Consider the following 25989-nt stretch of genomic DNA (forward strand, 5'->3'; position numbering starts at 1 on the left):
AGGTGATCAATCAGAGGTTCAGGCCGTGACTCAGCAGTTGCCATACATGTGTCAAGCACGCTATCATTGCCATTAGTGACCTTTCCTTTACTATAACGCTAACCGTTGCCTTTAAGCAGACTTGTGCTGAGACATGGATGGAACGTTCAGCAAAAATAAGTTAGAGCATTTACGAGTTGCCATACTCACTGAAGTAGAGTTCAATCCTCTAACAATTCACACTGAAGTAAGACTAGTGTACACACCAGGGAAGGTGACGCGTCGTTTCCAGCCCACGCAGTCCAGGCCTGTCGGAGTACTCTGGGAAAATGGGTGCAGTTTCAGTGGTAGGATGTCAAGAGCAATGGTGGATGTGATGGATGGACTTCTTCCAGCCTTCAACAAGAGAGGGAGAACAAAACCAACATATAGTACACATATATACCTTGCTGAACAAAACACAGCATTGATCACAGAGCGCCTCCTTTCCCCTCTCATACCTGGTCGTATAAGTAGTCTGTTAGTAGACACATGGGTGGCTATAGAAGACAGAAAACAGTGAGAAGGCAAAGAAAGCTGCAAGGTAATAACAACAGAAGAGGATAACCGGGTTCTGGATTTACAGTTAGCATAGCACCATGCATACCTGTACTCATGGGAAGTTACACTCTTTTCTTTGAAGTACACAGTGTGGGAGAAGGAAGCACACCACAAGAAGTCATCCTCTCACCTACAGAACTAATTAAGTCTTATTTCCTATAACTTTGTGGCATAATTTCTGTTCTGGCATTTAAAGAGTAAATAGAGCTTTTCCCTTCAAAGATCTGTTAGTAACAGTACCTAGCCATACAGGACACATCTGACACTACATCCTTCCTTTCAGTTATAAATAGGATCCCCTCTGCCTGGTTGGTTAGTTTTTATAAAACTTTGAGGACTTCATAAAACATTGAAAACTCCAAAACATTGACATATCTCACTGAATTTATAACTTTGTAACTTCTGCTGCTTTGAGAGGGAAACAACATGGGTAGACAGCATACATACAGACAGCTCAATATATCTACTGCTGAAGTAGGTCAGCCTTAATATAAACAAAAATGAGATTTTTTTTGTTTGTATATTTGTTTTAAAGAAATCATACAAACCACTGCCATTAAGCCACCCAGACTAACCTACTTTCTCATCAGTTATCCAAAACTGAGCAAGACCCTACAACATCACAGAACATCTGACAATCACGGACCCATAGAACTGGTTGAGATGGAAGGGACTTTTAAAGGCCATCTGGTCCAACCCCCTGCAATGGACAGGGACACCAGCAGGTAGATCAGGGTGCTCACAGCCCGGTCAGGACAAGCAATGCAGATTGTAATGAAAGTCACTGACACTTGCAAGTCCTTAATGCATGATGCAGATCTGCTTGTATGAATATATTCTTTCCTCTATTTTCTCAATCCTGTGCTCCTCACGCCTGGCACATGCAGAAAATATCCGTGACCACAGGTGACTGGGAGACCACCTGGAAGGCAGCAGGTCAGTAAGCACTGTCCCCATGGGCACAGTCATCCAGCAGCTCTGTGTGCCTACAGCCCTTTCCTCCTGCTGCAGTGACCCACCTGCTCTCTGGAGGAGAGTTTCTTCCTGGAGTTTCTGTACTGAAACAAATAGGATACCATCAGAGGAGAAGCAAGAACTGTGCTCAAATTAACCTCAGCAGTACCTGTTCATCTAGAAAAGCACACCAGAGCCCCCAGTGGGAGCACCTGCCATTCCAGGGACAGCAACATCAACACAAACAGACAACATACTGAGCTATAGCTCAGTACATATATATGTGTGTGTGTGTGTGCATGAATATCCTGCCCCCTAGTTTTAAGCAGAACAATGTTTGCTATCACATATAGTATATCAAAGCCTAGATTGTTTATGTTAAATGTGATAGAAAGCATTACTGTACTGCAGCAGGGCTATTGCAGCAACAAAGGCAGGGTTTATTCTTACTGCCCCCCAGGACATCAGAGCAGGTCTCAGGTACGGGCAGTGTTTCATTTGTGCAGCAGAGAAGGCAGGTTTGTACAGCCAGGAAGGGAAATGCTTCCATGGATGTTAGTAAAAGCAGGCAGGGTTTTCCCCACCCTACAGGGGAGGGGAAAGGGGGGACAAGAACTGAGTAAAGATCCTCTCTTCTACATTCTCTGCTTTGGATTAAGACTGTGCTCTTTTGCACAGTCTGGGTGAGGCCTTTACCTCTGTTGTGTGCCTGTACCTTGTCCATGGGAAGACATCTCATTCATGAGACCCCTCTCCAAAAGAGGATTCATTGCCCACTTGAAGTGTATCTGAGGTGCCCACAGAGTTCATAGCTATGGTAGTGCACAGCAAAACTTTGCTTCCTTATTTCAGATGGGGTAAAGAATTAGGTTTTCAGGTGCCCTATTGGGGGCAATAAGCTAAAGAGCTCTTTTTCACTGCCTCGCATTTGTCTTTTGAAATATAAAATAGAGCTTCTGCTGCACTGTACTCCAATGGCTTCAGTCCCCAATGCCCCTTTTAGGAATCTCTCTAATTTGTCAGTGCAGAAACTGTGCTTTAACAAATGCATATAGCAACCACATCTCTGCTTCTATTGCTGTGTGCTAGAGAAGCATCAGGCTCAAACAGTCAGGTTCCACCATTTTATTACAACAGGAAGGAAAAGGATGGGCGCAGATGGGCAGGCAGCTGGAAGATACCACTAAATCAACTTGCAAAAATAAATTTCAAAACAGAGCCTGTCACCATTACATTCATCAGTGTTTTGGGGCACTGTCTGTGTTCCAGCCAGAGAATTTACACTGCATTAAAAAAAAAAAGTTTCTCTTGTTCCACATTGGAGAACCTTCAAAGGCTTGCCACAACCAGCTAAATGTTAGCATCTTGAGGTAAAAGATCAGAAGCTGCCAGCTTGTTAGTGGTAGTATTTTGTTATAAGGGACAGCTGGGTCAAGCTTTGAGTTTGGCTCGAGGGATTTCCACAGGCTGTTCCCACCTGAGGCAGATCAGCAACCTGCTTGTGCCTCAGCAGAACAAACAGAATTGTTTCCGACTGGCATTCGTTATCTAAAAGCTACTCTCTTGTTCCCCTCCTTCTGAATCCCAAAGGCCAGCCTTCAGAATGGCTTTGTATAACCAATGTACTCATTTGTCTGCACTGATCTCAATGATATACTATCAGAAACCACCATTCAGGTTAAGAATTCGCCTTTTGTTCCTCCCTTTCCTGCTCTGTTCTGTTGTTTCCCCAATATTGCAGCATTACATCACCTTGTACGCTGACCCGAGCTTGACTTGGCACAGTATGACTTATCATAGCTGAAGCCACGCGTCCACAGGCAGCCATGTGGCAGGAAACATCAGACTTGCATTTTCAGATCTCCAAAGCTCCTTGTATTTGCCTTGTTTCAATTGCAAAAGCGCAGCAGACAATGAAAAACCTTACAAAGCTTCTTTTGTGGTAGTTTATTTCGTTCTCCTTATTAGAAGGATTTTTGGCATCCTCCTAAAGCTGCACCCAAACACTGCAGCTTGTGACAGCACTCCCACTGCATCTGAGGGCATGAATAGAGCACTGCACAAAACAGAACACTACAGGAAAAATAAACTACACAAGGACTATGATGAATAAAAAGTACAGACCAAGGAATGCATTCATATGGGCAGACTGGAAAGAGCCCTCAAATCTCCACACTTGTTTTGATGAAATTCGGCCTGCTCACAAAGATAAAAAGGATCAGAAACACTAAAATCAACAGAAATAGTAAGAAACAAAACCAAACCAATCTAACCACACGCTGCTAGGCATCTTCTCCTCTGAAGCTTGCTCTGTTTTTACTCACCTCTGCTACCCAAAGGAGAATAAACCAGAAAAGCCACTCAGCCCCCCAGACACGTGTTGTTAAGTGAGGGGAGCTCAATGGGAGCAGGGCAGCGCTGCCCATTACACAGCTCATCACCACCGAGAACTAAGCTTGCACCAGGAAAGGAGGGTGGAAATGCTTAAGGAAGAGGCTGTTTTCTGGCAGTATCAAAATGTGTGGTCAATCAGCAAAGCAGGCAGCTTGCAAGCTGCATCATCTGATGGCTCCAGGGGTGCTATTGAGGTAACTGCCTGCTCCTCTCAGAGGCTCTTATGGTCTCTGCGTTGGTGAGCATGTCCTGCAGCATGGGCTGTATTTCCATCACTATCTTGTTAAGCAATGCTTGTTAAGCAATTGTAAGGCATATTTTTAGCTTATTCTACTGGCTTCTGTTCACTAGTGAGCCTAACTAGCCCAGCGATGCATTTTCCCGTCAGCACAGAGCAATCCTTTGGAAGTCTGAGCAAGGCAGAAAAAGAATGTAATTTCTGTTTTTAAGAGCTCATAATATACGCTTTTGCCTCAGGAGCTTCTTTATCTTCAACACATAGGCCTGAAAGCACCCTCACTGAACAGAGCAGACAAACACTCCAGAACCGGCACTCACCTGACAACATTTTCTTTTGAAGAACCCTATAAGCACAGAATAGCACAGACTCAGGCCCTTGTCTTGAGAAGACTACCAGCCAATGTCTGGCATTCTTAGAAGCTTTCTTGGTATTATCAGCAGAAGCTGCATGAGGTATCCCTCTGATCTCTTTTTTTTTTTTTTTTGTCCTCAGAAATTCTAAATTTGGCTCTTGGGTACAGAATCCTGGCTCTCCCTAAAGGGAACAGGCCTTAGCTCTGGATCCAAGAGTAACAGATGTCATCAGCGTGAGTCACAACAGCCACAAAGTTTGTCATGAGAAATCATAACGCTGACCTAGAAGTGTTCCCCACTGGACAGGAGATTACCCTTTGCTAAAACTCCAATGACAGTACTCTCTCAGGCACTTCATAGTGGGAACTTAAGATGTGTGGAGTTGTCCTCCAAGGGAAATCTGACGTTAAAGTCTCTTTTTGAAGTTATACAGCAATACCACAGGGTACTGAAGGAGATTTCTAGATTCATTTACACTGATTTAAGGCAACTGTAATTTGTCCCTGCTCTCCCTGTTTTGCAGCCCACGGGGCAATCCTGTTGTCCAACAGGGCTCAGGGCAGGAGCTGCTCGCTTGCAGTGACTACAAAACCCACCTCCTCTAAAGATGGGAGAGTCTAGTATTTAAATAATCACTCTCCATCCATAGCTGCCATACCCAAAGAGAAGCAGTGAGAACTGGTACCAGACAAAGCAGAAGGACATGAACATGATTAATGATAGAAAACAGCCAGAGCAGAGAGAGGAAGACAGTGCCAGGGGAGGAGGAGGACAGTGTGTAGGTTCTTACTTTTAACTGGTCCTCTGGGAAATGCTGCAATTGAGTCCCTCTCTCTGGCTGTGTCTCCTTCTCTAGCTTCCTTTTTTGGTTCCTCTGCATCCAAATATCATCGAAGCTGAAGCACTTATAGAGGGATTTAGGTCTCTTCCTCCTCCTCTCCGGAATCTCCTTGGCTTTTTCATCTGGAGCAAGGAAGGAAAGCCTCCAGGCTTTGTTCTCATGGGTGGAGAAAGGGCGTGGGGATGTTGGAACCTGGGGGGACCTCCTTTTGCGATGGGGAACCCCTTTTTCATTTGGCCTCTTTTCAGGCGGTGTTGGACATTGCTGTCTAGAGTCCTGTTTTACAAACAGCAGGTGAAAACACACAGTTTGTTCACAGGAAATTCTGTCCTCCGCTTCAAATCAGATTGAACAGAAGATGCAACACTCAGTCGTGTAGCCCCAGAAGCACTCAGAGGAAAATGCTGCCCCAGAAGTACGGCTGAAACCACCCTCAGCATCCTTTATGGGCTCAGGGGTACCCACCCCAAAACAGCAGCTCTGCTGCCCTTTGAGACAGCTGATACACACTCCCTCTGCACAGCACAATGCCCTTTTCACCCTCATTCTAGATGGCATGTTACAGTAATATTACTGGGATTTAGGTCACTCTGCATATTATTTACACAGATAGCGTCTCTGAAAATATCCTAACGCCCAGTCCTGTTCATCTGTGCTTTTCCCGCTTCAGTTACACAAAGTCAAAATGCTTCCTTGATGCCTGCAGGTCTGATATATTAATCCCTGTGCTTTCTGATGGTGCTCTTTTTATTTGCCATCCATTATATTTGCTTGATGTTGGCCTGAGATAAAGGAATTGCACAGTTTCATCTTTCATTCCCACTTGCTTTTATAGCACGCTTGCACAAAACTACAGCTTCTATACTGGAACTGGTGGGAGATAACAGTATTAAGGAATGAATGGAGTCTCCTTTTCTGCTAAGAAAATACTGCATCCTGACAACGTCTCCAGTTTCTCACAGTTTATTTGAAGAACCCAAACAATGAGGCTCCTAAACCACTGCAGGCACTTCCCTCTTCAATTAGCCAACAATCCCAGATCAATTTTTTATTGCCACTGGCAAGAGATGCCATAGTCTAGGCAGGCTTCTGATCTATTAGATGCTCTGCAGAAATGGAAGTGTATCCTGCTGGTTTTTCTGTGCCTAGAAAAGCAAGAAGACCTTGCACAGACTCCAAACATCAAAGGTAACACGATAGTTTCCTCTTGCCTCCTGAGTGAAACCATGTTGCAAACATGCAATAAAGGCCCTGCCACGTGGGCAAATGGTAATTCCATAGAGTTCGTTTGTCCCCAAGTTTCCAGCACAAAATCTTTGTCCTGGTTACAACCTGAACAATGCTAACAACCATTAGTATGCAATGACAGAGGGGATGTCCTGTGCCCCATCATGCTGAGAAGGGTTACTTACCTACGTGGTACATCTCAGGAGGGAGCTGAGCCATTGCAGTCTGATACAGTACTATAACACATATAAAGCCTCAAGGAAGTTCATACCTGCTCCTTCATCTAGCAATAATGCCTTTACTGATGTGGAACAGAAAGGGATTTTTCTAATTTCACCATTAAACTTAATTTTATGACTTTTTCACTTATCCACATACATAAGAAAGATCATCAGGATCTTTCACATGACATTCACAGTGTCACGAAAATGGAAAAAGCCCTATGTACTCAAATAGATGAGAAGATGTGTCCTGAAAGCTGGGACATTTGCTTTAGTTCAAGGCGCCAGCTACATTTATCCAGCCTGAGATGGCTTTCTGCAGCCTCCAGATGTATCAGTAAAATTAAACTGGTTTTATATGACTTAGGCACCATTTACATTTTTCACGGTTTTAATTATTTCATCTAGCAATCAATTTAACTGATCATTTATTTGCTCCTAGTGGTCACAACCTAGAATCATAGAATGGTTTGGGATGGAAGGGACCTTTAAGATCACGTAGTTGAGCTTGCCTTTTGAAATCTTCATACACGCCTCATCTTTCTACTCTTTTCTAGATATTCTTTTTGGTTATGACTTACAGGTCAATTATTTATTCATCTTCTGACAGGCCTCATCTGTTGGCAATGTTTTAAGAGTACTTTCCATAGGCTGAGTACCTTGCGTTTCCCTAGGCTGCTGTAACACTGCAGGCGTCTTCTTCAGAAGGTGGTATTAAGTTTGTAAGTTAAGTTGATGCCCATGAAAACAAAAGATTTTCAAGCAAATTCTCTTCCCCTTCTGCCCACAGCAATTCCAGAACTGCAGCCCTCACTGCCCTTACTGCCACCCACATCTTCTTTGGATTCCAGACAGCATTAGCCACAAAAAAAAAAAACAAAAAAAAAACAAAAAAAAAACCACAAACAAAAACAAAAAACCACCACAAACAATCAAAAACTTTTCACTGGAAATACGTGAGGAGAAATTGAGGGAACTGGGTTTATTCAAGGTGAAAAATGGCACTAAGGGCAATGCGAGAGCAGTCTAAAAGAAATTTGTAGTTACACGGATGATGAATCTGAATTCTTTTATGATGCCAGAAGTAACCAGGAACTGTAGCTTGGAAAGTCCTGGTTGGGAATCAGGAAAAGAATTTCTCCAGGAACACGTTTCCCAAAGAGATGGTGAAATCTCAAGCATGAGAGGTTTTCAAGACTTGGTGAAACAAGTCACGGTTTGTCTGCCCTGCGTTGCCACCAGTCCTATCAGAAGAAGTACATGGAATTGGGTGACCTCCCACAGTCTGTTCCAATCAATCAATTCTCTTTGTTCTTCCTTTTTTTTTTAAAGGTAATATACCAACAGGGGTAAGCACAGGCCATGATCATTTTGAAGGGTATCTTAAATTTCTAATGCAACCTGGGACGTGACGAACAAAAGGCAGCATCAACTGTAAAAGCTGTGCACGGCACACGTGAGCTGCACACAACCAGCCCCCAGCCACAGAACTGATTGAGCAGCTCCAGGTTCATGAAAAGGTACCTGGTTGGGGAGAGGCAACTGACTGAGAATCTCAAATGACATTTTTGAAAATTTGCTCAACAAAATACTGCTGCCAACCTCATAGTGTCAAAAGTCATCAGCAGCAATACTAGAAAAGCCAGGTCCTGGGATCTCACCTCAAGCTCAGTCACTCTGGTGGTTTGTGCTTAGCCACTGAAAGAGATTCCTAAACTCATGGCCACTTATGATTTGGGAAATTGTCTCTGGGATTAAAAGCCTCCAGAAATAGGAAGTCTCTGCTTTTAAAGGGCTCAATCAGTTGAGAGACCCCTACTAGAGATAAACTCTTTTCATTGAGATCTGAGCTACCAAGGGGAAACTAATTTGTGACCAGGATTAGAATATAATGCAGTATCACAAGGAGAGCCAGAGAGAATCCATGTTTTTTTCCCGTTTGCTGTAGAAAAGGCAGAACACAATTCCTAGTGGCTCCTCAAGGATAGTTATGGTGACTTCAGAAGTCTGGTGATGCTTTGAAAAACAGCTGCTCACTGTCTAAAGAAGCAAAGGCTTTTCTTCTTAGTAAGTAACTGCAAGAATTGATTTCTGTATTGTTTTTCACTTTGAGATCCTTATTTAGTATATATAACAGTTACAATGCTTGATTCCTCCTTTCCTTTCCACCAATAGCCTGGGGTCACAGGTCACTTCTATGTAGCATGTCAGAAATACACTCTGCATCAGCAGCGCTGTGATTAATCTGTTCATTTAGATTTCTGTGGTAAACCCTCCCTTAAATAAAACATCAGTCCCTATACTCTTTAACAGACTAAGTAGGGCCACCTACCTTAGACAAAGAGAAATATTTATGCACCAATCTAACCAATGCGTTCACTTAGCCATTAAAGTTTCACTGGTATTCAAAAACCACATTGAAACAAAAGATTCTGCAAACCAAAGCACCACCTCATCATTTGCAGACAACTCACCTCATCTCTGAGCACGTCACTAATGGAAGAAGCTGTGTTTAAGCTGATCTGGGATTGACTGCTTATCCCACTGTCATCCCTCTGGTATTCGTTGTCCAACGAATGTACAGAAAGCAAGAGACTACCTCTGGGTTTCAGTGTCTTTGGTCTCTCAGGAGCCTCCAATCCACAGTCAACTGCAGAGCTGTTCCCAAGAGAGATCATCGACGTGGCACATATTCTTCCAGGATAACGGAAGCTCTTGCGTTGGGAAGTAGACCTTGGACTCTGTGGTTTGGGACTCATGGGCCTGCAGGGCATATCTTTACCTTCCGAATTTGAAAGCTGGGGACACGATGGACTTGATTGATTAAATGGTAACTGCACATCAGAGGGGCTAAATGGAGATTTCATCCAGCACTCCTCCAGAGAAGCATTAAAACTGTTCCCCAGAGCTTCTTGCATTTCATCACAGTCTGAACTCTGTGAGTATCTGATGCCCAAGTCATGGGACTGTAATCGTTTTCTCCACATACCTGCAGGTGAAGAGACATCAACAGGCTCCACAGAGGTGTCAAAATAGTTGGTGTCTAGTGAAGAACCGTTTGCTGTTTCTGTTTTCAAAAGTGCATGTCCATCAGAACCATCCTGTTGCTCTGCTGACACTGTTCTCATCAGATGGCCTCTAGTTGTGTTGACGCTGTCCTGTGTTGGTGACAAATTTGCCAAGATAGGTCTTTTCAGTCCATCTGTCTCCTTGCTCTTTAGAAAAGCTTTCCAGGTGCTCTGGCGAAGTTTGGCTTTCTCCTTTTCATTTTTCAGTGATATTTTCAAGCTTTGCTCAGTGCTTTCCTTGTCTGGTGATTTGGACTCAAATAAACTTGAGAGGGATTTGTGTGCCAAGGCCAACCTTGTTCTGAACTTCTTGCCCTCAGGATTTTTGTTTCTTTTACATTCATTTTCAGGAAAGGACTTTCTAATCCTGGTGTATTCCACAGGTTCACTGTCATTTCTTTCAGATGAACCTGGAATTAGTCCATCTGCATATTTGACAGCGGGCAATATGGGAGAAGTTGAATTTGTGTCTGTATCTTCCATCAGTATTCGACCAGAGCCAGAAGCCTTCCTCAGGCTCATTCTACTGAATAATCCTGCAGGCCTCTCATAGAATAAATCATCGTCGTCTGAGTACTCAGAGGCACAGCTTTCCTTCCTGTGGAAAGCAGAACCAGACGAACAACTTTTGAAAGACTGTAGACTTTCAGTGTCTTCATCTTCTTTCCCACCATCCAGTTCTTCTATTTTAGCCCCGCTGCCAAAGATGCTGCTGCTTCCCTGATTTTCAGCTGTGACAGGCTTAGTTTTCCTGAAAGATGTCATTTTTGAGAAAACAAAAAACCTGGAGGCTTTCCCACCATTCCCATTCTTTGTTGGCTTTTGCACAGCTTTATAGAGGCTGCTGTTACTTTCCAGGACGTGGAATGAATTCTCATCCATTTCCTCGCTGTTAGTGCTGCAGGTGCTTATGTTATCCAGGCCCATGCAACAAGCACTGTGGGCCTCCCTTTTCACAGAATAGTTGAAGATGTCACACACGTCTAGATTCCATGCACTGTCTTTTCTAGAGCTAGCTGTGTTTTCTGCAGGAGAGGCCTTCATTCCTTCCCTAGGAGGAGATTCTTCACAAATACCTCTTGGTTCATTTGAACGACTGCAGCCTTCATCTCCTGCCACTTGTTCAGAGGTGCTGCTGGGCCCATGAAGGTCCTCATAAGCACCATCTCCCTCATTCAGGTTGCTTGCACTGCATGTTTCCAGCACTATGGCTCTAGTTGCATAACCATCATCTTCCTCTCTGCCTTGATGTGCTTGCAATTCCTTAGTCACCTGGTCATCCTTTGTTTCAGCCCATGGCTTTCTGAACTGTTCTAATTCCAAATCAGTCTTTGCTCTGTGTGGCTCTGTCTCAAAGATCATAGCACCACTTCTGCTGTGAGATTTTAGCAGTACTTCCTCACATTTATCTGCAGGATTTTCTGCAATAAACACATCATTGCTCAATGGAGCAGGGACACTGCTGAATTCTACCTTTCCACTCGTTATTGTGGAATTACTAGAGGTGAGTGCAAAGGAGGAAACTGCTTTCTTGCTCTGCTCTTGTGAAATGTCTGTTTTTCCTTCAGCTGTATCCCCATCATGGAGTGGTTCTGCATTACCAGTAGAGGTGGCCAAAACTGATTCCTCACAGCTACAGTACTCACTCAGAACTCTCTCTGGCTCAATATGAGCTTTGCTGACAATATGAGGATCCACCAAATCCTTTCTCACTGCATTTCTCAATGTTCCCGTTACCGTTTCAGTACAAGGGTCATCATTCAGAGTCTTGGACTGTAATCCCTTCTGTTCTACAGATATTATAATCAGGGCAGGCTTTAACTCAGACTGATTCATCAAGTGCCTTCCCTGGTTCACACTAGCTGATTTGGGAGTCATTTCCACAGCAAAGACACTGTCTCCATCTTCTTCTGGATGAGTAGGATATTCATTTCCTACTGGTTCAGAGGGACTCCTTAAGGCACCAGTCTGGCAACTTGTATTTTTCTGTGCTGTATCTGTGTGCTCTATCTCAGTGTTACTGACACCTGGTTGCAATGTGGTTTCCAGGACTTTGCAACCAAAGTCAAGGTTAGAAGGATCATCTGCCTTTCTTTCCCCTATCACGACCTCGATATGTGACATTCCTGATTCCAGAACATTTTCCTTTGAACATTTCTGCTGTGTTCTACCAGTACCAGCACAGTTTACAGCCCAATTACAATCTCCATTTTCCACAACAGCAGGAAAACCTACATGACAAGTTGCTATGTTCTCAGTGTCATCAGTGCCAAATTCAACATTAATTTCTGAAGGAAATCTGTCTGCTTTCAGATCTCTTTCAACTTTATACTGATTATTTTTTGAAAGTTTGTGAGCATTTAAAATCACTGGTTCACAGCCCAGGGTAGATGAAGTCTCCTTTTGTTTCTGATTACATTCACGTTCATCGGTCTGGGTGGATGAGGATCCACCAGTATCTGTTTCTTCTGGACTAAGGCCACTGCCCTCTTGTTCAGGGTGCAAATAAAGATCAGGGCACTGGAAGGCGCCTGATGGTTGAGAAAGCTCATCTGAGTCTATGCTAGTTTCAAGAAGGAGTCTTTCAACGCCAAATTTGCCCTCTACTCTGACTGCCTTTTCAGAGCTGACAGGTACCCTTCCTAAATTTTTCCAAGTGTATTCAAAATCAAGTCCTTGAAGATGTACTCTGGAGCAAGACCATCTAAATTTATCTTTTGGATGAATGTAGTTCACCAAATATTCTGCCTTGCTTTGAGTACTGATATTTTCAGGTACACTGTGCCATGTTTTACTTCCTATAGTCTCTGAACTTGTATCTTCACAAGTTGAAGGTTTTGATTTGAAGTGGTGCTGGTAAAAAAACGAATGTGACGACAACATGGCCTCTGTATTGCCATGTCTTATCCTTTCACTTGTAGCTTCCTCATTGTCAGCGGGGCTCCTCCTGTTGCAATTTACACTAGACATGGACTCTAGTTCACATTTATAGTTGGATGTCTCAGTGGAACTTTCATGGTAAGGTCCATTTGCTTCAGAATGGAGATTAGGCAAACTGCAGCTTGATGCTACATCTGACCGGAAGGAAAGTTGCTGTACCTCAGGTAAAATCAAACAACTTTCTGAGTTAGTTCTGAAAAAAGCAATGCTTAATACTGCAGGACAATCCTTCTGTCTTGTAACAGCATCTTTGGTAGATACTGAATTGGTACAGGCCTGTGTTTTACTGATGTCAAACTCTGTTTTATTTTGCAACCCTACTATGAACTTTCTATCCGTCTGTGATATAATGCTCTCTTCACTCACTTGGTTCTCTGTGTTGGAAGTACTGCTGGTTAATGCTACATCTTTAACACCTGCTTTGCATTCTGACTTTGTAGTGTGTGTGCAAAAGTCATTCTTGCTTGGTGCTGCTTTTATTTTGGAAGACAAGTCTAACTGCACCTGCTGACTGAAATCTGCTTGTCTTGAGCACTTAAGTTCACACAGGGCTGTAGGAACACTACAGGACAGATTTGTTTTTTCTGTAAAAAGGCAGTTTGAATCCAAGCAAGTCTCTCCTGTTACATCACTGGCAACAGATTCTGTCTCTGATGCACTCTCATAAAGCTCAGTTTTTACATCTGACAAAGATCCACTCTGATGTGACAGGGTCTCAAAATAGTCTTCATCGGTGTCTTGGCTGGATCCACGTATCTCCAGCTCTATTGTACTTGGAGCAGAAGAACTCAGATCATCTTCAAACTCTCCTTCACTGACGTAGTTGTCAGCTGGCTCTGGGCTCTATGAATAAACAGCAAAGAATTATTTATCAGTGATTTATAGAAAGGAGACTTAGAAAAAAAAAACAATAAATAAAAAGACTTCAGGACCATCAATAAGCAAATTGCCAAGTATAACTTCCAAAGGTATCAGCGTGTATTAAATCCACAGTTTTCTTTTCTTAATGTTTCTTAATTCAAAAAAGTCAAATGGAAACCATCCCTTGCAAGTAGATCTAAAAATCCATCTTCATATGTGAGGAGGCAGTTTCTGCCATAAACCAGAGCCGTTGTTACTGTCCAAATTAAACAAACGTGCTTACACATACACATCCAGGTGCAAAGCTGTTCTAACTGGATACCACCCATACCAAAGCCTGAACCAAAGGTGAAAGAAATCTTTGATTTCATTTATGAGAAGGATTAAGTTATCAGTGCACACACAAATCATTTACTGAGAGCAAAAAGATGAAAGCCACACCGTCAACTTTAGGAAACGTCTTTGTCCCATCCTGAGGGAGCGTTGACCTTTAACCATCAGAAAGAAGCCAGCATATTGCTTAAGTTTAAAGTAGACAATGAAATCACAATATTTCCTCAGGTAAAAATAGCATTTGCTGTCTGTCAGCTTTAGGCACAGCTCCTGTGGAAGTTCAACAGAAGTTGGACTAAAATATTTAGCTGACTCCAGCCAGTCCAGTAGTATGCAGATTGAGAAATTATATTATCAGTAGCCTTTGAACCCTAATGCTGGAGGCCTCTTTCACCAGCTTGTGATTACAGTCATCACCAGAATGCTCAGCACATTTCAAAATCCAAAAATAGATGAAATAATGAGCAGTGAAAGATATTTAAAAACAAACAAACAAACAACAGCACAGAAAAGAAAAGAAAGAAAACAAAACAACCCATCAAGAACAAAGCACAAATAAGCAGCAGCCATAAATTAGAACACGAGCTCCCTTGGCCTCGGTTGCGTGTCACCTCCATCAGGATGCTTCATCCCAGAGAACTGAGTCTTCACACTCACAGGAACTCAAATTACAAATCGTATCAGAGGATACATCACAGAATTTATGATATTTATCAGAATCAGAATTTATTAGACTCCAAAATAGAGAAGGTAAATTAGAGAAGGGAAAGCGCTAGGAAAATAGGGTTACCTCCAAAGGGAGTTGTGATAAGCTGAGGAAACAGAATAGATTCGAAACAGATAAAAAGCTGGAGAGAGAAGGGAGGTCTGTGACAGCACTGAGAGCCTTTCATGGGAGTGCTTTTACCCTTTTTCTCTCATGCAGTTTTGAAAACTCGAGGCATCTCTGTCAAGACTCAATGAAAAGACTGATGTTTTCTCTTGACAAACAAAGAAAAATATGAACTGAATGGAGAAGGGAGAGGAGGATTCAGTGGTTCACAGATCAAACAAATCAACTTGGCCAAAGTGCAGATAACTGCAGCCTGAGTCATGTCACCAGTAGAGCAATGTGTCCTTTACTGCATGCTATCAGCAATACATAGAGCTGAGGTCCTTCAAGAATGTCAAATCCCACTGCCATCAGGGAACCAGCATCAAGGCAGCAAAGAGCAGCATTTCCCATAACGAGTGAGCAGCACAAACTGTGAGCAGTTGGCTCACCCAGCAGTGAGTACAGCAGCAGCTGTTCCACGGCGACAGCACTGCCTCTCCAACAGTGTTCTGTGCACGGATTTACAGATGGCAATGCACTAAGATAAAAACTGTTCAGGCAAGTAGAAACAAAGTAATGAAGATGTCCAACTGTCCCCAAGGATAATTATGAATTAAATTATAAAAAAAATAACGCAAAGATTTCTTGCAGTCTAGCTATCATTCCAAACTGAGCTGTGCTGGGATATTCAGAGTGCGACCACCCCACCATCAAATTCATTATTTGTTTTTTTTTTTATGGGTATTTGGAAAATTTGTGTTATCAAAAGGGAGGCCTCCCAACCTTGTGAGAGAGGAGAAATCTAGTTCTAGCTATGAAGGACAGCAGTTAATAACATCAGCCATCATCCCTGGGACAGGCCCAGCCCTGAACATGGGCCATCCTGACTTTCATCTGTTGTCTCTCACTTCTCAGTGCCTCTTCTAGGACAGACCTTTGCTCCAGCCAGCTGTCATACAGTTTGTTTTTCTCCTGACTGGCAATGTGTGTACACTGATAGGATTTGTGGAATGGAGACAGCTCCTTTGATGTAGCCCTGTTCTCTCCTTATAATCATGAGCCTGAGATATGAGTAGACATGTGGTAGTGATTCTCAGCTAAGATGCTGATCAGCATTAATTTGCATGAAGTTACAATTAGAAAGCCAGAAGCTTCAAAATAACCACCAAGTATCCACACAAAGTCTGCTATGTGTAAAGATGGCATTGATTCCCTGGATGGCTGTGCGGGTACACAATAAGAATATCTCAGATTGCTACTGTTCACCTTCAAACAGTATGTACAACTTGAGCCAGGCAAGGGAAATGGTCTTCAAACTGAAAAACAGGGGCTGTTCGCCAGGTTTGGCAAGTCAAAAGCAGAGCTACAGAAGTGATCTGAAGGTCTGCACCTCCAGTGTACGTGTTGAATCCTGAAAGTAAACTACATTTCCCCTGGAACACCAATCACAATCTTGACAGCACTCTCCATCAAAGCCAGATCAGAATTGCTAACTGAGTTTTGATTTGCAACAGGTCTTTTAATTGCATTCGTTCTCCCTGAAACTTTGTTCTAATTTGAGCATGCTGACCTACAGGAGGTGACTTTTATATAACAGCACTTTTGAAACAGAAGGTTTTGCCCCTTTACAGTGACAAACCAAAGCAAACTGAGGGCTGGCAATGCTGCCGAATGATATTTGCTCCCATTGGAGCAGCAGGAAGTGTTTTATTTCGTGGTGAAGTTTTTTATCATTGTTTATTGAGACCAGATTCTGTATTTGCATTATTTGCGTCCTCTGCTCCAGGATATTTAATTCATAAGCCATTACATTTCTATATATGGAGCCATACATATATGGAGTCAATACAATAACGTATCTCACTCTTTTGCAAGAGATAGGTGACCTTGCTACTGTTCCCAAACAGTACTGTTGCTTTTTGCTGAAACAGAAGACCTCAAAGCCAATTCTGTTGATTTGTGAGAACTTGCACTATGCTAGCAACAGGAGGAAACAACACACAGATGTCCTCTGTCTGATGTCTTGCTCTAGCTGTGCTTAGTGCCTTCACCAGAAATCCTCCCAATTCGAAAATTAGCAGCAATATGCAAGGAATTGCACAAGGCTCTAGCAGCTATTCGAGTTGGTAGTGCCAGTGAAGGCAAGAGAGAGAAGGGGTTGCAACCAAAGGTGAAAAGAAACGTGCAGAATCAGTGAAGTATCTGAGTACTCCGAGAGCAGCTGAGGAGAACTCAGTGCACGTTGCCCTCTCGTCAGCTCGAGGGCAGCATGGCATTTCTGCTCAGTGAGTGCTTCTGCATTGCAGCCCAGACCCCTGGCCCAGAGGTGAACCTGCCCAATGCAATGTTGTCTCCCTGACACTTGGATCGTGCAAGACTTGGTCAGCAGAACACTGCCACAAGCAGGTGGCCTGCTGCACTTCACACAGCTTCTCTGATTTCCTTCAGCAAGCCAATCCAACATGAAAACATTGCTATAGCTCAAAGCCAAAGCCATTACCTCCCTCCTTTGACATTAACACTTCTGTGCAAACAGCTTAGCAGGAATTCTGGCCAAGATCAAACATGTTGCCCAACCCGTTGTGTCTTTGTAGGCTGGGTGCCATCTAGAGGCTGCCTGATCAGACTCAACAGAGAAATTCATACTCCCTTCAATAAATGCAAGCTGTATTCCAGTCTCTTACTGCGCTGCAGGTCACAGAGCTCAACAAGAAATTAGCTTTAGCTTCAGGAGGACTGCCCAGCAGATGAGGAGATGAGGCACTGAAGAGGGCTAAAGATTCACTGTGTTACATAGAAGAGAAATACGCAAGCAGACTGTTTGCAGCAGCAGTACATTTGTATCAGTGTAGCAATATCAGGCACCAGTATTGTGACAATATTTGTAGATTTGTTCTCACAACTACATTCAAAACTGACAGCTCATTTGCATGAAAGCAAATCCTGGATTTCAGCAAAAGCTCAAACAGCATCGGCTCACTCTCAAAATGTAAAATATTAAACCGTATTATTAATGCTGTAACAGTTCTGAAATATAAATATATAATTCCTTTATTAAAAAAAAAAAAAACACCAATATATGATGGTGAATACAATCTGGAGTCTGAATAGCAAAAAATAAAGACTCAAGCAGCTTTACTGCACTGCAAAACTCTGCTTTTGTTGCATTGCAATACTCCCTCTGCTGGCTGATTTGAAAAGGAGTACATTGCTTTGCTGTACTAGCATCGACACACGGAAGGCCTACGTTGGTAGATTTTATTTCCTTCTCATGAAAATAGGAGTATGTTTTGCTTGCCTTACAAGTTAATATTCTACCACCCTTCCTGCATTTCAAACAGATAAAAGCTTGGAAGTACTTCAGAAGAAAAAGGTAGACCTCAGAAGTTGCTATGATCACGTTGTATCACAGTGATGTATGATCACAATATATAGTGAGAAGAGATGGGTAGTTCCCAGGAAACAAAGCCTCACTGAAAACGATTTCTGCCAACACAGAAATGCAACGTACTTGGCCACAGGGAAGCTCCTGCTTCACAGTTACAGAAGCAAATGTACATCTGCTTTTCTATAATTTTGTTATTCTTCATTCTCTAAGGTAGATGCACTTACGTGAGGCTTAAGCTCTCTGCCAGAAGCAACAGTCAGCCCTGTACAGACCAAAATTCCTGCACAAGGACTCTGTAAATCCTTCTGGAAAGACAGGGCACACACTGAATTCTTGATCTATTCTGATAGCTAAAAGTTCTGACAGCCTTCTACCAAAGGTAAGTGATATTGGTCCTGCTTGATGAACAGAACGTGGTTACTGCTATGTCAAGAGTATCTAAGGACATGCACGAGTAATTTGCTGAGTGGGAACCTCTAAGATTCTTGCTAGAACTGGAAAGCTCTGGTGCAGCAGAGCATGCCATGTATCGTGTATTTCTTAACTTCTGTCTTTCCATAAACTTGCTGCAATCCACTTTTTGTAAGTACATTTTAGCACAAACATATTTACTTTATTTAAATCTACTGAGAAATTATACCAGGAATGCTGAATTTGAGGAGCAGGAAGGCACTAAATACTCTGCAGACAAGACAATTTCATCTGAAGAAGAAAGCTGCTGAATAAAAAAAACTTCATTAAAGATAAGGTGTGGTCCAAGAAATTTCCTGTGTGCAACCATAGCCACAAAACATGAGCTGATGCTCCCCCAGTGCCCAGCTATTCAGTGTCCAAGCAATGAAGTTGGAGGTCAGGTGAAAAGGGTTGAGATACATGGCTTGTTTGTTCTGTACATTAATCCAGTCACTCACTCAGCTTTGAGAACCATAGGTTTTCTTTGTTTGATCAAGAAGATCAGCCTGCAGGTACTTTAAGTCAGACTTAATTAAAAGAGCACTTTGATGGAAAGGGTCTCGGTGAAGCCTGGGAGACACAAGGCTGTGTCTGATAGTGCATGTCTTGATCTCCTCATGTGCCTTGACCTCCTTGAGATGGAAGCACCATCACAGATTGCCCATTACGCTCAGCCACCACATCTCCCTCTCCATTAAGCTGTTTGTTTTTGAACTATTATCTCTGTGGTCCTGCCACTCCTTTAGATCAGGCCAGTCGCAATATAATAACCCCAAACACTCTTTTGCTGACACATTTTGCTGCTGGGTTCCTGGATGCTATGAAGCCTATGACCTAATTGTGCTATGTGCTTGATAAACACGGCAGGAGCCTTTGCCCCAAAGTGTTTACAATGTAAGATAAAGGGAGGAGAATAGGGAGAGGGAGGAAGTAATACCTTCGTTTTACATATTCATAAATGACTCTCTCAAGACATACAAAGGCATCTGCAGCTGAGCCCATCTCAGCTCATTATTTTTGTCTCTTCATTTCTCAGTTGAATCTAATGTCTCTCCAAGGGCTGAGGCCTCCTCACACAGATTACTATGTAAACAGAGAAAAAAACTTCAAGGGCAGCAAGGAAAGACAATAACTAAAAGATATGTATGTATGTAGGTCAGCCAGGGACTCACAGGGGTGACAGAAAAGAAATGCACCTTTTCAGGTTGTTTCTTAACTGCATTCTAAGAAAGAATGGGCCCAAAAAAGCAGATAAGAGATGGGCATCGATGGGAATAAAGTATATAGAACGACAGAGAATTCTACTCTTTTTCTCCACATTTGTCCTTTTGTATCAGTTGGGATGAGTTCAGTGAGACCCAGTGGGATGCTGTATAACCTGCACCCTGTCACGAGATGTCAGTAATAGAAGCATTATTCTTTCCACGTGTCTCAGTCTGACTTACCATCACTAATTGCATGTTCTTGATACTTTATGTAATAGCTTGCTAATAAGGTCAGCCTGCCTTTTGACAGTCAGGTGAGGTTTTTCCTTCCTTTTCTTGTCACTGCTCTTCACCTTCAGGCTAAGTCCTGGTCCATATCACTCCATATGCATAAAACTCCTGAGGAGTTCTCCTCATCAGCAGCCCCTGATGACCTTTAGTAGCTGCCACTTACATGCTTGCCCTGAAGAGTATAATCTGTCTTCTGGGCTCTTGCACAGAAATTGAGTTTACAGGCTTTGCAGCCAGAGACAGCTCTTATAAACAGACTGCATCAGATCTGGTGTCAGCAGTCCATGGGAAGGATGAGTTTGTGACATGAGACTAAAGTTCTCTTCCTCCTGAGTTCAGGAAGGACTCAAATCCAGCACAACTTTGCATCCTCACACTTTATTTGAGCTCAGCCTAGTGTGAGATCTTCCAGGGCAAACAGTGTGCTTGCTCCCTTCTTCCTCTCTACACAGTGGCTGAGAAAAATCTCCTCCTCAAGTTTTCACAGGCAGAACAGGGTTACACAGGCCGGTTAGCACAGGGTAACAACCTTCAACAAGAACTTAGTTGCAAGGCTGTTGCGAGACACAGATTCAGCCGCATAAATTTGTTCCACATGAAAAAAGTTCTTTTGCTCACTGTTTTCACTGCTCTTCTCGCATGACAGGAAGAAGAAGGGCTATTTACAGGTATTTTAAACTCCATCATTGGAGGCAAGAGAACTGCATCAGCTCTAGGCCTGCTCTGCAGCTGAAACGTAATCAGGCAGCACTGCTGCTGCTCAGGCTCAAACTCCTTCTGTGTCCATGTGGCACACTGCGAGGATCAAAGCAAGCCTTTGCTACTGAGTGCTTGCCAGGGCTTCAGATCTGGAGTGAAGATGAGGGGCACTGCACACTGTGACCTGTGGGCACAAGCCCTTTAGCTCCTGGGGCTCAGGAAATGATTCCACTGTCTTTTTTGGAATAGTTGCTCAGTGTGCAACATAATGCTTCGCTTCTGCTCTGACTATGAGCATTTTATTTCACCTGTGTAAAACAATGGTAACACCTCCCTACCTGAGGGCTAAGCCGTAAATACAAGTTTAAGTGACTGGGCAGAGGAGAATGAAATCCTGACTCCTGAAATCATGACTCCTGACTCATGAGATGAATTGAGGCCCTGCCTTATACTTCAAGACCCACAAGGGATGTGTGATTCTGCATGACCAAAAAGCCTTTCACATAAAATCCTGTGGGATTCTGCTTATCCTTGGAACTTTTTATCCCATCCATGAATTCATTTGATGATGTCACACGATTTGACTTCAATCACTTATACTCACTATGTCAGTGAATCAGTGTAACTACCAGCCGAGCTTTTCCCACGAGATTCATGCCTCATTCATGTCAGTGCCTCCAAGGGATTTGCTGACATTCCCAACTGCACACATGGCTAAAACAACACATACAGAAGTTACAGTGGCATGAAAAACTTGTGATGGGCAAGGCCTCAGCTGGAATTGTTCAAGGAAGCTTGATGTGTAACCTACATCAGAATACAAGAAGCAACTGACAATACCCAAAAGAGCAAGAATGGACCAAGGTGAATAAACTGTGGGAAAAGACCAGCAGTAATCTAGAGAGAGAAATCAATGTGAAAAGACTTTAACTGCTGCTACAAGTTTGTGATCTCTTGGAATGGATAAAACAAGAAGGGTAAATAAAGAACCTAAAATTGAAGTAGATTCTTGCTAGATAAAAGCTAAAACTAGACAAAATATGAATGGGCATGGATTGTCTAGGGGCTAGTATGGAGAAGCCATCACTTTCAGTCTTTAAGTACAGATTAGATGCCCATCTGGCAGGAATGACATTGGTAGAGCTGATCACCAGTGGAAAGACAGATGAGAAGGCCCCTTCTGGCTCCTTGCAGCCTTCTAATTCAATAATTACTAACTTGCAGATGATTATATGCTTGCTTTACTGTGGAACTCATATATCATTGTAACACAGAGGTGACAAGGAGGAACAGTCCTTACCAAAGAAGTCCTTTAGCAGTTCAGATCTACGAGTAACCCGGGCTGCCCTGCAAATGTAGGTAACCATGTGCTAGTTGCAGAGCTCAGAAAGAGCTCAAGAACATCTTGGAAAAGAAAAGAGAGGTTTAGAAAGAATAACATATGAAGACTGAAAGAACCATTCCACTTCTTAGTCCAGAAAGGATCTCATGCAAAATGGCAGTGTTTATTTTGGTTTCCCTAAATTTTACCAACGAAGTACTAGTTTTACTAGTTTTTGTGGGGTTTGGTTGGCTGGTTGCTTGATTCTTATAGACAGAATAAAAACTGAATAGAAATTGCTGTCCCTGAAAAGTGTTACTTTGATGACCACATCACTCATTAGCTCAGTGGCAAGTTTTTGTTTAGTATTACAAGGCTGGGGATGGGATGGGGGGAGGAGAGACAAACTGCAGTAATGCATCCCACTCAATTTCTCCAACTTGATAACGTGTAGAAAAGAGGAAAAGGTCTTTCAGAAGAAAACCCAGTGCAATAGATCTGTGAGCAAAAGGCAGGGCTGGGTCACACCAAGGTATTTGTTCTTCACCTGTTCCTGGGCTCATAGATGCCCTGCATATCTACCTGGGGATCAGCAAGCAGCCATTCCAAGAGCTAGGGAACACACAGCCAGAGGAGATTGAGTTCCAGCCACTCGATCCATTCCACAGTGCCTCACTTCAGCTAACCTGAACACATAGAAAGATTTGGAAGCTTACCAGTTCAACCTTGGAGGTGTGCTGTGTAAGCACAAAGCCCGCTTTCAGCCCTGAAGAATCACAAATACAGCAGCTACAGCCTCCCACCAGGTGATTTGACTGAGCACAGCACTAATTCCAAATCATCACTTGGCCAAAAGAAAGCCGTGCAGAAGTTGTGTCTCATTTGATACTATTTTCAAGGTCATTTCAAGAAAAATGGCACACAGACCTCATGAACATCCCAAAAGCTGTAAACTTCACTTAACAAAGCAGACCTCAACACTGGTCTTAACCACAAAGTTCGATTGGCATTTGGAAGGAAACAAAAAGATGCAAATCACACGTGTTGATGTCTTTGAAGATCCCGGCTGGCATTGCTCTGGGTCAGAGCACTCCTCAGTGCTGCTCATTTCTCTGCAGTCAGCCTTTTTGCTTGTTTCACTGCTGACTATGCAACTACATCAGTCATTGTAAACCTCAGTATCTTTTTCATTCCCTGTCAGGAACAGCACTAACAACAGGCATTATTAAATCATGGTCATCTTAGAGGTACAGTATTGTTCAAGCCAGTCTAAACATTTAATTGCAATATGGTAGCTTATCACAGATAATTGCCTTGGCGAAGACAGGGCAGCTGAAAGGGGATGCAGGTTGCCTTTTGGCTCACAGCATGGAATTCAGTAATAACAAAGGAAGCAGTGCACTGACATACCTCTTAAAACCACACAGAAACCCTATTTCCTCTTAGGATATTAGAGAGAGAACACTTCAGGTTGCTTCTGTGAAGCCCACTGATGATCACTTTGTTTAAAAAGTGTCCAATTCCACACAGATTGTGCTTTGGCTTCTCTTCTTCCATTTTCACTTCTGCAAACAACTGTCCTACCCTGAGATCTGGCTCCATAAATTTTCCTTTAGGAGTACTAACACTTTCTTCCCAACCCTTTGATTTTATTACACACATGGCTATTTCCACTTAGCTGACAGAGACAAACCAAACAAAGAGTGGTTGTTAGAATCACATCATTTTTAATTTAAAAAAAAATTTTCAAAAGAGAGGCAGAAGGAGGAACTGATCCTCCTGTCTTCTTCTTAGACTAAAGTAGAGCAGAATACTGTGAACAGACATACATTGAGCAGAACTTCTGTGACTAGAATAAGTGCAAGGTCTTGAACCTGGGTTGTGGCACCTCCCACTATCAGTACACACTGGAGGATGTAAGGATAGAAAGCAGCCCTGCTGAAAAAGACCTGGGGGTACTGGTGGATGGCAGCTGGACATGAGCCAGCACTGTGCCCTCACGCTCCACAAATCCAACCATATCCTGGGCTGCACCATAAGAAGCGTGGCCAGAAGGTCAGGGAGGTGGTCCTGCTCCTCTGCTCTGCACTGTGAGGCCTCACCTGGAGCACTGCGTCCAGATGTGGAGTCCTCAGCACAGGAGAGACATGGAGCTGTTGGAGCACGTCCAGAGGAGGGCCACAGAAATGATGCCAGGGATGGAACAGCTCTCCTACAGGACAGGCTGAGAGAGCTGGGGCTGTGCAGATGCAGAAGAGAAGGCAGGGGGAGAGCTGAGGGCAGCCTGTCAGTATCTAAAGGGGAGCGACAGGAAAGAAGGGGACAGACTCTTTAGCAGGGTCTGCTGTGACAGGACAAGGGGAAATCATTTTAGATTAAAAGAGGGGAGATTTAAGTTGGATATAAAGAAAAAGTTTTTTACAATAAGGGCAGTGAGACGTTGGCACAGTTTGTCCAGAGATGTGGTGGATGCCCCATCCTTAGAGGCATTCAAGGTCAGGCTGGATGGGGCTCTGAGCACCTGATCCAGCTGCAGATGTCCCTGTTTATTCCACAGGAGTTGGACTGGATGACTTTAAGGGGCCCTTCCAACTCAAACAATTCTATGATTCCAAGATTCTATGATCTTATTTCACAGGTACCTCAGCTAGATACAAAGTCAAATCTATGATGCTCATTGGCCTGTCTCCTCCTTTTATGTTATTAATTATGTTCTTCATTTACAGATATCTGTATAAATCTGATCACACAACCTTTACATTCCAAAGCACACTGGTATGAAGTGATGGAGGTTTCTACAAATCCTAGCTCTTATAGAAGGGAACTCTGCTCCTACAGGCTACAAATATTTTCCAAAGACCGCAGACAGCTTTGTCTAGTAGAAATCCAACACTCTATGAATAGCAATATTTCTCTGACAGCTTCTAGTAGAAGTCTCCAGCCAACACAGCAACACACCACAAGTGCAGGCACTGCTTTCACAATCGTCAATACCTCACCTAAAGCCTTCACACAAAATTTAACTCTTGCAAATGACAAAAGTCAAAAGCATGGAATGTAACGTCACACAGATAATAACTTAATTCTAGAGGGGAAAGGTTTTCATGTAAGTGTTCAGGTAATTGAATATAAGCTACGACTGTAACATGGTCTAGAGTCAGTACTGTATAAAAGCATCAGACCCACATTTTCCACTGTCCAGTCCCTTGTCCAGTTTTCCATCACTCCTTTCCAGTCCCTCTGCAACCATCTGCCTACCTTGCAGTTCCCGGCTCTCCTGTGTGTTGTATTTGAAGTGGCAGGACTCAATTGTCGGCCCAAGTGCTGCATCCCCATAACTGCTGCAGATGACACTGGGCTGTGATAAGATGGGATGAATTGGCTTCGCTTCTCTTGGTGACACTTTGCTGTGAGGGCTGGGAATCTTTTCTGTTCCCAGCAGTACAACAGTTTACAGCAATTACCTGGTCTTATCTTCCAGATTTTACTCCTGTCACTCCAGTCCTCCCACTGCTTTGTCAGTGCAGAAATAAGCCTCGGGTAAGTTTTCTGCAACATTCTCTCCATTTGTGATCCCAGCTCCACTGCCCGGGCCAGAGTCAAGCTGTCAAGTTCCATCAAGAGCTTCTCCCGAATTCTCCAGTCTGCTGCTTTGTCAATCAGCTGCTCCAGGATCAGCTCCTCCTGCCAACAGCCAAAATCACAGGCTGATGCCAATTCTTGCAATGCCAAAGCAAAGGTCATAAAAGTCTCACCTGGCTGTTGCGCCCGTTGCCTGAACTGAAACCTCTGTAATACCACGCTCT

At 43.2% G+C, this 25989-nt stretch overlaps 1 protein-coding gene across 1 annotated transcript in view; it reads right to left on the reverse strand.

Moving 5' to 3' along the window:
- The window catches only part of LOC122187658, a 199163-nt gene that overhangs the window by 95328 nt on the left and 77846 nt on the right, over positions 1-25989 (reverse strand). Inside the window, exons 4-6 of the mRNA XM_042885375.1 lie at positions 9285-13661; positions 5312-5638; positions 246-375 (exon numbers count right to left, since the gene is read on the reverse strand). Coding sequence (XP_042741309.1) covers positions 246-375; positions 5312-5638; positions 9285-13661 — 4834 coding nt within the window. The remainder of the gene's footprint in view (positions 1-245; positions 376-5311; positions 5639-9284; positions 13662-25989) is intronic.

The sequence above is a fragment of the Lagopus leucura genome, unplaced genomic scaffold (genome assembly GCF_019238085.1).
Source record: "Lagopus leucura isolate 7727_CA_CO unplaced genomic scaffold, USGS_WTPT01 Super-Scaffold_100049, whole genome shotgun sequence".
In the NCBI taxonomy this organism is placed as follows: domain Eukaryota; kingdom Metazoa; phylum Chordata; class Aves; order Galliformes; family Phasianidae; genus Lagopus; species Lagopus leucura.